At 39.5% G+C, this 13,013-nt stretch overlaps 1 protein-coding gene and 1 long non-coding RNA gene across 2 annotated transcripts; one reads left to right on the top strand and one right to left on the bottom strand.

Annotated features, from left to right (window-relative positions):
• Window positions 1–247: 247 nt before the first annotated feature.
• vdac1 (voltage-dependent anion channel 1) lies at window positions 248–6,054 on the bottom strand. Its single transcript, XM_086098971.1, has 9 exons — window positions 5,893–6,054; window positions 4,113–4,182; window positions 3,986–4,035; window positions 3,691–3,843; window positions 3,528–3,580; window positions 2,602–2,829; window positions 1,979–2,129; window positions 1,487–1,544; window positions 248–1,013 (listed from the first exon to the last, which is right to left on the bottom strand). The coding sequence occupies exons 2-9, from the start codon at window positions 4,177–4,179 to the stop codon at window positions 922–924; spliced, it is 852 nt and encodes a 283-aa protein (XP_085955097.1). The 5' UTR covers window positions 4,180–4,182; window positions 5,893–6,054; the 3' UTR covers window positions 248–921.
• Window positions 5,773–8,686, top strand: LOC147160724 (uncharacterized). The gene is made up of 4 exons (XR_015097425.1): window positions 5,773–6,073; window positions 6,660–6,763; window positions 8,235–8,351; window positions 8,495–8,686. It is a non-coding gene; the product is annotated as an uncharacterized LOC147160724 (long non-coding RNA).
• Window positions 8,687–13,013: the final 4,327 nt, after the last annotated feature.

Genomic DNA, 13,013 nt, shown 5'->3' on the forward strand with positions numbered 1-13,013 from the left:
TGTGGCGTCGCAAGACACGCTAAACGTCCGTGTCATAGATGTCGTCATTGTGTCTTAAAACAAATTATTCACACAAATGTTGGGTGAATCGTGTAAAAATAGGGGTGATTGGCGCATTGTTGTAAATACTGTACATAAACGTTACTCAGAATTAGTCATACAATTCCATTTGGGAAACTTCCAAAGCAGTGTTGCCATGGCAATGCTACTTGTTTGCATGTTTAAAAACAGCCAAACACACACACACTTGCTGGTTTGAGATGTTTTTTTATTCATTCGCGAACTGACAAGATAGTCAGTAACACTATTAAGCATCCACGAAGACTGCAACTTCCTGTTTAGATCCAGTAACTCTCATCCTTAAGTGTCCATTTAGATCGAGCGGGTCTTATTTAGACTTCACAGGTAGATTACGCTACACTGGTCTGGTCATAAAATATTTGTTATTACGCTATATGTAACAAGACAAGACAAAAAATTTACACATTGGGGTGTGGTGTGTATGGGTGCGTGTCCATCTTGATCTCATGAGCGAGGAATGCGTATTGCGTCATCGTTATCTTAATTCTTTCCGCACAGCTACACAATAGACACACACGCACGACTGAAAATTTAAGATGTGCTCAAGGATAACGTGTTCCTTTGCGAGCTACACGCTTCAAATTTCCCGCTTTTGTTCTCTTCATTTCAAAATATTAAATATTCCCTTAAACGTGGTCCTTTAAATGTCGAAAGCGCTCGCCTCTCAGGGTGGTGAGGGCGCCACCGCCTTGCCACCAGCTGTGGCACATCTAGAGGTAGAGGAATTAGGAAGGGGCAGGGTTGTGAGGGCCAAATTATTTTTCATTTCAATTGGGAAATGCTGGGAGTGGAGTGGAGGGGGCGTCTGTGAGGTGCGTCGGTGAGGGGTGCGCGCCCGTCCTACGCCTGGAACTCCAGGCCGAGACCCAGCTTGTGACCGCCGGCGTTGACGTTCTTGCCGTCGAGGAGGGCGGACAGCGTCAGCTTGATGCCTGAACCAGAGCACACAAATTTATAGTAATGACAAAATCTTTACTATATGTCTACAACATTCATTATTTTGATGTTTGATGTTTTTGATGATTATTTAGAATTATTTCCAGGTACCCGTGACATTTCTGGAACTTTCTATAATTTGCTGATTTCTGGAACATATCTTGTCATTTGCTGAAAACCTCACCCATTCGTCGTTTTTATGCCCAGACCAAAGCAGTCAAAAATGAAATCATTGATTTGGTGCCATCTTGTGGCATAGATCTTAGAACTATGTTGAAGTGAGTACAAGGAATTATGTAGAGTGGAACTTTATTCAGACTGATGTAGTGCTCAAAACGCTGCTTGATAATGCAAAGCCTCACAAAAATACACGGATTGAGAAGGACCGAGTGATCGACAAGAAGAATTTAATTTCCGCAAATGGGTTTGCCAGTTTCATTATATTACATATAAAAACGAGTGTTCTCACCTGGCTTGAGTGTCTGCGTGTATCCCAGGCCTATGAGGCTGGAGTTGTTCACCTTGGCCTGTGAGAGATGACAGAAGAATTCGGATGAGAGGTTTGTTGCAACTTGATATTTCTGCCAGTAGGGGGCATCTGAAGCAGACTTATTACTTTCCTGTTTTACGGCAAGCCATCAAAATTTGCTACCATGCTCCGGCAACGCGCAATGACGAAAATGACAATCATTCGCTATTTGGCGTCGTCCATCTATCTTGTATACAAGGATCAAATTTAGTTGCCAATGTAAAAAACCTGCAGGGCAATTAGGACCCATGGAAAAGGCCAAAATGACCCCAAAACAGCTTCTTTGAACAAAAATGGCAGACTTCCTGTGTGGATTCTGTCATAGCTTCTTAACTACTAATAATGGTCATGCCTACCAAATATCTTTCTTAATTAAACCGTCTTCAAAGTTGAATTACTCCTAAGCCAAACAAAGTGTCCGACATCACTTACGGAGAAGGACGCGTCGGGATCAATCTGATACTTGGCGGCGATGCCAAAGCGGGTGTTGCTGTTGCCGGCGGTCCAGGCCAAATTGACGGCCGTCTCCAGCTGCTTATTCACCTTCTGGTAGATGGAGCCTCCAAACTCTGTGCCGTCATTTCTGCCGGGAGCAGAAATATCAAACTGAATTTGCAGTAAAAGTCTTAGTGTATAACTGTTCCGCGCCAGGTGGTTGTACAAACTGGATACACTTCATTTGACCTCATCAAGACACAAAGCTTAGCTGTGAGCTCAGCGGGAGGGGGTCCCTTGCCTACTTGGCCATAACCTTTGAGTGGCATTAACTGTCTCGCCCCTTCCAATCAAAGGGCTTTTGCTTCTTTTCATGGGGCAACTAGTTCGGTCTCACCTGCAGCCTGTTAAATCCCATCGTCCATGTAAAAATAACTACAAGGCACCCAGAAGTAACTCAATATTCCTCCCATGCATGATTGAAATAAATGCCGCTAGATGGTAGAAAGCCGCCACTGAAGCACGAGTAAGTCAAAAGCCAAATGCTAAGCAGAGCCACAATGCTGTCGTACACACAGATTAGCTAATATATATGAAGGTGTATGTCTCTTCAACCTTACACGTTAGTATGCAGCTGGAATTCGTCCGTCTTGTAGCCGACGGCGAAGTTGCTCTGGGTGATCCGGTTACGGACGGCCTCGAATGTCACTTGGTAGCCGGCCAGCCAGCCCTCGAAGCCCACCACGCCGGCACCGTGCACGGCCGTGCCGTTGATGTCGTAGTTGATGTCACAGCCCAGGTTGATGTGGTCACACTTGTAGCCAGTCTTGAGCTTTCCGCCCTTTTTGCTAGAAGGAGCCCAGAGTTGAAAAATGACACTTCTGAGCAACGTGTAAATAAGATACGTTTGAATGAATTAATTAGATTTTTACTGGGTCAGAACAAAACATCTCATTTACCCAACGAGTGCAAATGCATTTATAACAAAATCAAAAAGAACATGGCAAAAAAAAAAAAAAAAAGACATCATCATGTGCACCAGCAGTAACAAAACAAGCTGCGCACGTTGCTCAAAAAATTCGGAATTAAAACAGAATATATGCGTTTGCATGTGTTTTAAAATGAATGTAAAAAATAAAAAAAATTAACTATAAATGAAAGACAAAATTTTAATTACATTTTTAAAATAAAAATTCACAATTTAGAATACAAAATAAAAGTATAAAAAAAAAAAGAACAAACAAAATAGAAGTAAATTTTAAAAAGCTGTATAAATACATCTAAAAATAAATACTTGTAAATGAAAATAAAAAAACAAATCTAAAAATCAAATACATGTACACACTTTCTTTTTAATTAACATTTCCTAGTAAAATACAAAAAAAATAACAAACTAAAAACAGGTTAATCAAATAAGAAACATTTAATTGGATAAATAAAAATAGAAATACATTATAATAAAATGAATAATGCTAAAAATTGAAAATGTATTTAGCATCATGAATAAAATAAACACAATCTTAATTTCTTGCTAAACTGAGTTTACCCGGTGTTTGGTGAGAAGGAGGAGTCAAACGTCAGCTTCAGACCCTTGGCCAACTGCAGAGAACGAGCACAATATTTTTTTTAAAGAACATAAGCTCACCTGGAAATAGCAGCAAATATCAATCTAAAGTCAATGCCGCATCTCTCATCTCCTGTGCACCCACCTGATCCTCGATGGTGATTTCAGTGCCCAGCGTGTTGTCGGTGTTCCACTTCTCCGTGAAGGTCAGCCCGTGCTCGGCCCACTTGTACTTGGTCTCCAGGGAGCCGGCCACCTTGCTGGTCTCGGTGTTGGCCGAGCCCGTACTGGTGAATTCCTGTGCATTAGGATACCTTTTATAATGTGAACGTGGCTACAATGGTAATTATTGCAACTGGCACCTTGCCCTAAAATATTCAAGTCCGCTCAGCTTGTGGTAGCAGTGTAAAATAATCTTATCAGGAGTGCTGAGGTCTTACCAGTCCATTCTCAGACTTTGTTTTTAAGTCAAGCTTGATGAGCCCAAAGCCTGAGGAGAAAACAATGAATAAAAATCCAGCACTCAAACTCAAGAGTGTCATTTTGCACCAGGCCCTTACTGCTTACCGTATCCCTTGGTGAAAACATCCCGGGCGGACTTTCCCAGGTCGGCGTAGGTTGGAGGTACGGCCATGATCTGCAACGAAGGGATGAGATGATTTGTTAGGAAGAAACACAAAAGGACAGAATACACTGATTTTGTATCAACCATTTCAATAAGGTTTTGCTACGCAGTCACTACAAGAAGCTGAGGATTCCGTTCATTCAAGCCCAACCAGTTTGTTGTTGCCTCAACAGGCTGCTGCAGGACTGTAAAGTTGGGCTGCAGCTCTCAATTTTAGAATCATATTTTCTACCAATGATCCCATTAATTAATTGGATCAAAAATGATTTTGCATTATTAAATACAAAAACGTCCATGTAATGTGCAGCTAATTTGGTCCGCTAGGAGTCGCCATCCTCAAGTTCTACCATGTAGTATGAGTGACTTGAAATGTGTGTCACCTTAAAAAAACGGGGCCTGGTCTGGTGAGTGCCGTGGGTGTCAGCAAATGAGCGTGTAGAGTCGGCTGGCTGTTAAAAGTCTGCTTGTTGAGTGACTCAGCTGCTCGTGTAAGAATGTGCTTATTACGTTTTCAACTATTTGTACAATAGACAAAGGAAAGTGCATCGACTGTTGTAGTTGCAGCTCTACTGTATAAACTCGTAAAACAAGCTGACGGAACGTGAATGGCTGTCGAAGGTTGTCAAAAACTTTTGCTCTTTTAATGGACACCCCTACATTATATTTGATTGTAAATGGGTTTCGTTCTGAACCATATAACCTTTCCATACAGTCAAATTATGTAACCATGGGAAAAGCTGCCCCTCTTCAGAATTCTGCATCATGTGACTTTTGAGCAAGCTCTTTCACCATTAAATGTAAGGAGAACAGAAATGTAGTTTCCACGCTTCAACAGTCACGTAGTAAATGTGATAACATTAGGATGCATTATGAAAGTGGGCATGCGGACAATGTGGAGTGTTCTTTCAGGTGAATAGTTGCTCCATAATTATCACCACAGGAGAAGGAAGAGATCTTGCCGTGTTTGAACATCTATTTCAGCCAACAACTGTAGCCTTTCTCCTCCTGTTTTCATGGGCAAAATCCAACTTTGACTTCCTCATGCAATAATTAATTTGATCTTCCGCCTGTTTTGTCACACTACATTCCAGGTGTGTCAAAAGTCCTTGAGGGCCAATAAGAAGATTGAAAGATCCTTGACTGTCTGTAATAAAATAAAATAAAATCTCAAGGGTTTTCAGTGAATGTAAATGGAGAATTCCTACTGGTGCAATGGATAGATAACCCACCAGCACCTAAAATTTTGTTTGCCCTCTTTTGCTATTACTACTAACAACACATTAATTTGGTATTAAAAGTGCTGCTGATTTTTGTATGACAAGTCAAATGACTCAAACTAAGATATTGGTGATGAGCCGTTCAGTCCAATGGAGCATTAGCTACTAGCCTCCAAGGTGGACAGCGGGCAAACGCCGACCTTTATCTTCACTGTAGTAGACAATTACTAAATGTTAAGTTGTGAACAACTCGAAGGGCAGTTTCCCCGAAAAAGTAAGCTTGGTCGTTTCTACCTATGATTCGTTCGTCCTAAAAAAAGACGAAACGACCCGCATCGTAAGTCATTAGCCGTCAAGCTAACACCGGGCCTAGCCTCGTAGCCCCCATTCACCTCTACAGCTTTAAATGCTAAAGCTACGAGCAAACACGTATGACACACATCGGGTACGTAAATGCTCCTCGACCCAAAGCAGTACCGGCGATTTGTGACTTTCAAATCCGTACCTCGGTGTGCGGTTTCCCGTCCGGGGAGCGTGGACCGTCACGGAGAGAAAAAGTGAGGAGAAAGGATGAAGCAGGAGGAGGCGGCTCCACTCAGAGCACGTTACAAGTCACGCAACACCGACAAAGATACAACAGTGGGGCAAGATGGTTCCGCAAAGTGACAGTTGCTTGGTCACGGCAGGTAAGTCATAGAAGTCTCAAATTTATTGAACATTTATATATTTTTGACATTGTATGTTAATAATATTTAAATCATGATGGCCCTCTGTTGTTGTTGTTGTTTTTATTCGAATAGCTCAATTTGCCAAGATTTGCATTCGTTTTTGAAAGTATTTTGTGAGCGAAATCATTAAATGCGCCGGTCCGGCGTCAACTAAGCATCACTAATGTACTAACTATGTTAATTATTGCGTTCACTAATGAGGATACTTTTCTAATTCACACTTCAGACCACAACACACGCAGTAGGTGAAAATCCGTGACACAAAGAGTCCATGGCATTTTTAAGGACAGTTATAAAATATCTTCCATGTTTGGCCTTTTAAAGCAAAATGCACGGACTGCAGCTGCCACCACTGCACCTCAGCTCACTTCAACATAAAGTTCCTTGGCACCATGATTCCACAAGGGGGTGGCAAAGCACTACTTTTGTCAAAATGAAGCTTCTAAACTCACTTCAACATAGTCGAACCAAGATGCCACAAGATGGTGTCTACAGTTAGGCATTAAAATGCTTGATATGTATAAATATTTTTTTGTCTTTGCAGAGTTTCGCAGAAACAAAAGCCGGGGCGGCGTCAAGGGAATTCGGCTAAGATCATGCGGCGGCTTCCTTTGCTGCGAGTACAGCTGGTGGCAAAGAATTCGCATGGTGAGTCACATGGCACCTGGCACCTTCTTTTCACCCATCCATTCATCCATCCATTTTCTTAACCGCTTGTCCTCACAAGGGTCGCTGGAGCCTATCGCAGCTGGCTTCGGGCAGTAGGCGGGGTACACCCTGAACTGGTTGCCAGCCAATCGCAGGGCTTCTTTTCACCCCTAAAATTAATATAAAAAAAAGGTTTCTGCGCTCATTGCGAAGATTATGATGATCAGTTTTGGAGGTACTCATTCAACAACATTTTTATTTTACAGTATATATATATACTAAATTAAAGATTGTGTACTATGGTGTTGTGGCCACCAGATGTCAGAATTGTTGACTTAGTCACAAAGTTGTCTGTTTTTATTCTCTGCAATATTAAAATATGATTTATATATACTATGAAATAATATATCATTATTTAAAAATATATATTTTGTAGATGTTAAAATAGTTAAACAAATAGCATTTTCTCTTATTAAATATCAAATTGTTTTGTTTAAAATTATATTGAGCTAGCATAAGCAATACACATTTGAAAAACAAATACTATTTGTAATACTTTTTCTAGTCTCTGCCCAAAATAAATACTGTAACATAAAAATTATATATCTTTTTTTTTTTTTCATATTTATTAAGTTTTATTGAATGTATTTAATTGGAAAATATTTTTTCAAACGTTTTACATGCTTGTGTTTATTTTATACATACGGTGTTTTAATGTATTTACTTGATCAACATTCTGCACCGCTTTGTCCACGGGACTTAATTCTTTCTGGAGAAGGATTAACAAGCCAAACATTCATAAGATTAAGAAGACATGTTGTCTGTCACCCGCGGTGGCTTTTATAATAAGCATGCCACTTTAGTACACTGAATATTAAATATTCTAACTGGAGGGAAAAGCGACATTTCTGCAAACTTGTGCAAGTCGATAAACTGCAACCCTCACCCTCTTTTTCAACTTTGTTCACGTTCACACTTTTTTTTTCTTTATTGATTGCTCTACTTTAGCCACATTTTGACGTAACATCAAATGTGTTGCCCATTTATTTCCAACTATGCTCTTGTGTGTGATTAATGAGCGGTTTTAAGATGCACGCCGGCCAACAACGTGAGTCACAAAGCAGTTACGGCGTGATGATTCGGAGAGATGCATCTCTCTTTATTCTTTGCCCAAAGTACACAGCTTGTTGTCATTACGTAAATACGATGAATAAATATGTCATTGATCCTCGATCCCTGCTCCCATCTGTGTTTCATCGCCTTGTTTCGCTGCAAATTCTCTAGTAGCAAAAGAAAAAATGGGGAGGGAAACCGTTTTCCTTTCAGAGGACATTTCAGTTTTGTTCATTTATACTGTAGCGTAGATATATGTGTTTATTGCATGGGGGGGGCGTCAAATTCAGGATGCAATCTAGGGCTGAATTATTTAGAAAAATAATCTAATTGATTGTTTTTTTCCCCTTCAAAACAGACATCTACCGATATGCACTGAAACATGCAGAGGCGCCAACTTCGGCCTCGAATGGACCGGCCATTCGAGAATCTCTCGAAATTACCGGTAGACCACTTGCCTTCCCAGGTAACCCAGGTAAGCCTCCCAAACGATATGTTTTCAAAATAAATTCAGATGTGATGTGTGATTTACAGCCTGTTGAGATAAATGCGGCAGATTGTGACGTGTGTGTCATCCCCTCCGTTTTCTTTCCTCATCGTGCGGCGGTTCACACCAAGGCCAAACTGCTTCCCGGTCTTCCCCTCCGTCATCCGGACTGGAAGTCTTTAAACCAGAGTGTTGCAAAAATGCCATTGATTTGACAGCAAAGATTTAACGCAATACAGCAAATGTTTCCCATCCGTGAATGTTGAGAGGGAAAACATTTATTGTGTCATTGGGGGTGCAAAAGTTGCTGTGATCCTGCGTCCATGCCGGGACATCATTGCTGTGACCTTTGATTGCAGCAAAAAATTCCAACCTCCAAAAATAAAAATAAAAATAAAAATAAAAAATAATAATAATAATTGTTGAAAATATGTGTACGGTAAACAGCTCTTCATTGCTGGAGTTACATTCCAGATAAATCATGGAATCAGTGAAACCCACGACATAGAAATACCCTGTATAAATACTCCATAGGCATGTTTGTATAGAATTCATCATAGCACTTAAATTTAAATTAGTAACAGGGAAAAAAAGATTACGGGTACACATTTCCAAAAAGTCCAATATTTTTGCAATCAACTTAAGAATAAATGTTTTAAAAAGACGTGCTACGATCCTCCGGCCATGCCATGACATCATTGATGCTGCTTTCACATGTTGTAGGATGAAAAAAAGTCAAATAATTCAGAATTGATTTCGTTATTTGCTTAAGTTCAGTTCGTTAAAGTGCACAAAGAAAACATTGAAATGATGGATGCGATCCTTTGATCACACATTGCGGAAAAAATGTCCAATAATTCAGAACGGATTTCATTCACTTCCTGGATAAAAAAATAATAATTCTTTAATCACAAATTGCAGAAAAAAATCCCAATTCTTTTCTCAAGTCAAATTCATTTTATTTTTTTTAAATAGCAAAAAATATAATGAAAGTTTTGGCCTATTTTTGGCCTAGAACTATGACATTTAATCTGATTTTATAACCGCCTCACATTCCATATAAAGACACTCTCCAGGTGTGTGCAGCGGTAACGCAACAGTGCTTATCTTCACATCTCTACCTTAACCAGCTACGTTTCCTTCATGAATGGAAGATACATATCTCTTATATACAATCATATGAAAACCTGCCGCAAGCTGAGTGGGAGTCGGTGCAAGTCAGACCGCCGTGACATTTTCACTGGCATCTGATTTAGCGACAGGAAGGACGCCGCTCTCGCTCTTTTTCCCAGCAAAGTCAACCACATGTCAATGCCACGCTGTGCAAAACAAACAAATAAAAGATTTATTTATTTCATTTTTACTGTGCTCGAACTCTCTTGGCTTCAGCTATTGATTTCCAGTTGATGAACATGAATTTACTGAGTTTAACTGAGAGAGAAAAATATGTGCATATTTATGTATTTATAGGTATTATTTTGTACATTCATAGGTATACAGTTTATTATTCTTTTTGATGTTATTTGAAATGTGATTTTATCGGTTAATTTTGAAGCCACAAAACCAACCACTTGCAAACAGAACCCGTCCATGTTGTACAATCTTGCGTTTGGAAGAAATAACATTGTCTTATCATTTTAATGTAGTCTGAAAAGCTATTACGAGCTAAAATGATTATGAATCGTAGCTTTAATTATGATTGATATAATTAGAAAGGCTATTGCAACGAGGTGCTTCATGCTAAGATAACGATAAGATAATAAATAATTCCCTTTTAGCAGTTTTGGGCACTTTCTTTTTAAGAAGTGCTCACTTCTCTGAATGCTGACGTTAGCAGGGACGTTAACAAAAGACTTGTCAAGGCTAGTCCATGCCAGTATTATAGAGTACTGCTAGCTAAAATTGTTATATATCGTAGCAATTAAAAAAAATATATGATTGCAATTGTAAGTCTAGTCAGAAGCTACATGCTAAAAGAACTATTTCATGTTACATATAACATTTTGAAATAAGTCTTTACCATTTTAATGTTTTTTTTAAGAACCACACATGACCGAACGCTAACTTAGCATGGATGCTAACACAAAATGCAAGTTGTCCAGACTGAAATATACGCTGAAATTATAAACTGCTAAATTAGGCTGTCTTTTGTTGGATGTAGCATCCAAGCGGTTGTCATTTAAAATTACTATGCATTGTGGCTTTAATTATGTTAATTTTCCATATTTTTTATCATTAATAGCACATCTGTCATTGATTTCGACATAGAAAACTCATGCATTGGCACAGAAAGGGTTTTTATTTTATTTTGAATTTTTCACCTCAAACTATCAAATTGCCACACGGAGCCTCCCGGCGTTCGTCCGAGAATAATCAAGCAATTTATTCCGTTTTGGCCCCCCTCGGGTGTCCCGCTGACATCAAAGGGGCGGCGTGGTATCTCGACCCGAGACGCCCCGCCCGGAGACACGGAGCACCGAGGAAATCTGCGATTTCACGACTCGAATCTACGCCGCTACACCTGGCAGGTGAGGGCGTGTATTCGGCTTTTGCACGCATTTTAATGCACTTAAAAACTTAAAAACTCAGATGAAAGCTTGGTCTGGTGTAGTAGTTTGTTCATTAAATAATAATGTAAACATGAACATTTCATTATAAAATTTTAATTTAGACTAAAAAGCAAACATTAAAAAAATAACTGTACCCAAAATGCACTTCAGCTATAGCAATTATTTTTCTACGATGTCAACTCAACCTTAGCTTGAATGTAGTGGCGCTACCTAGTGGCCAAGTCGAAGATTTCTAGGTTCATCCATACTAGCAATATTTGGTCATAATGATCAAAAATGAAGAAGAAAATATTGTATTATTATTTTTACTTAATGCGATTTCAACATCGTTTTCACACACTTAATTTCATGGAATACAGTTCCTCAAACACATTTAAGCCTATAAGATCTAATAAGAGCGTTTTCGCCCGAAAAATAAAAATGTTAACTTAAACACTAACAATTGTAAAAAGACGCTAGTTTTATCCGCTAACCTCAGAGTAAAAAAAAATCTCAAACGTGTACTTAAGTCATTACGTTCTGTTCCACCGCTGCCTATAATCTGGTCTGTCAGAGCTAATTGTAGCGCTTGTCCAGTATCATCATCATGATCATCGTCGTCGTTATGACAACGCCACTCCACAAAAGTCGGATGATATACTGTGAGAAGGGACGTTTGTAAGACCAAGCGGACGTTTCTCGCCGCTGACCGGCTGTCGGTTTTGGCCGTTGTCGTCGTCTTCTCCAGTCAGAGAATCTCTTGATTTTCTCAGTCTGGAAAAGTTCATAGTGAATGACCGTGATTTATGGACACAAGCTTATGATTGTCAAGCCCAGCGCCCGGCACCATATTTTCAAATCCCAAAAAAGAGGACACTTAGCCCGGCCTCGAGTTCGTGGTACCAGTCGCGGAAACACGGTGCAGTGCACCTCCAATTAGTCGTAGAATGTCAATTGAACATTTTTATGAATTTATAAACCGCCCGGACAGGACATAAAAAAGTGGTCTGTCCTACCAAATGTCCTCCCAAAAGAGGTTGTTTGGTCACCTTTACAAAGGGATTGTTATTGATTTGATTTTGAGCGATATTTAAGAAGAGATGTTTTAGCTACGGGCAAGACTTGGAAAGCTACGTACGTGTTGCTTGGCTCATCACTTTACACCAGGTGTGGTTTCTTCATTTTGAATGATATGACTGTCTGAAAGTCAGATTAGTAAGCGGAAGGTATGATTTTTGTCAGCCGGAATCCAAACTAAATCGCAGCACAAATCTTTCAGAATTGTTGTTTTGTGTAGAAAAAAAACAATTATTTGTTTTAAATGATATCTGACTCATCAAAGGTGGCACTAAACCGCCAGTTGCAAATTTCGACCACTAGTCCTCCAATTTAGAGGGATTATCGTTCAATGTGAGATAGAGCAAGATCTAATTTTCATTTTGACAATACAATCAAAGATACTCGAGTTCTGAGGCTCAAAAGTCTTTCAAATATCCGTACATGTTTGTTTGTTTTTTTGTCAGGATTTCACTAGCTTCAACTGATCTCTAAGTTTTGAAGAACCTTATTGATTTTGAGTCACGCTGATAGATGCTTCGGAGAGACCAAGCAGTGAAAGATGAAAAAGAAAAAATGAAGTCGAGAGCCCAAAAGAAACTTGCGAAAAGAAAAAAAAACATCAAAGCCAGAGGTTTGGTTGGGAGGACACAAGAAGAAGAAGACACATGCTTGTGTCGTCTTTTAAGGTCTGCCAAGAGTTTATTTGTTTTGGATTAATGTAATTAACCCCCCCCCCCCCCCCCCCCAAACTGAACCAGCTCCAACCCCCTCTTAACACAGTAGAGATTCCACAAACATCCCAGTAGCACCACTGGATTATATTTGTGCTTTGTGCGGATGGCCGAGTAGCTGCTTTTGGGTTGTGTTCAAAATAACATTAAATACAGATTTAAAAGACTTTAAGGCAAGATGGCTGTATAACTCACTGGACACATTATTAGTTACACATTCTGCTTTTACAAATAATAATGCTCTATTTTTGGTTACCTTTATTGAATTCAAAATATATATATTTATTGTATTTGAGTGTGAGCGATTACCT

Source organism: Leptonotus elevatus, chromosome 16 (assembly GCF_054856555.1).
Source record: "Leptonotus elevatus isolate MCC_2025b chromosome 16, RoL_Lele_1.0, whole genome shotgun sequence".
Classification (NCBI taxonomy): domain Eukaryota; kingdom Metazoa; phylum Chordata; class Actinopteri; order Syngnathiformes; family Syngnathidae; genus Leptonotus; species Leptonotus elevatus.

What these genes read in the sequence shown, in the direction of transcription:
- vdac1 (XM_086098971.1), bottom strand. Translation starts at nt 4,179, where the DNA reads ATGGCCGTACCTCCAACCTACGCCGACCTGGGAAAGTCCGCCCGGGAT. An exon ending in CAAAGTCTGAGAATGGACTG is followed by an intron (nt 3,844 to 3,985) that starts GTAAGACCTCAG and finishes CCTAATGCACAG; the next exon opens with GAATTCACCAGTACGGGCTC. An exon ending in TTCCAGCTGCATACTAACGT is followed by an intron (nt 2,130 to 2,601) that starts GTAAGGTTGAAG and finishes TGCTCCCGGCAG; the next exon opens with AAATGACGGCACAGAGTTTG.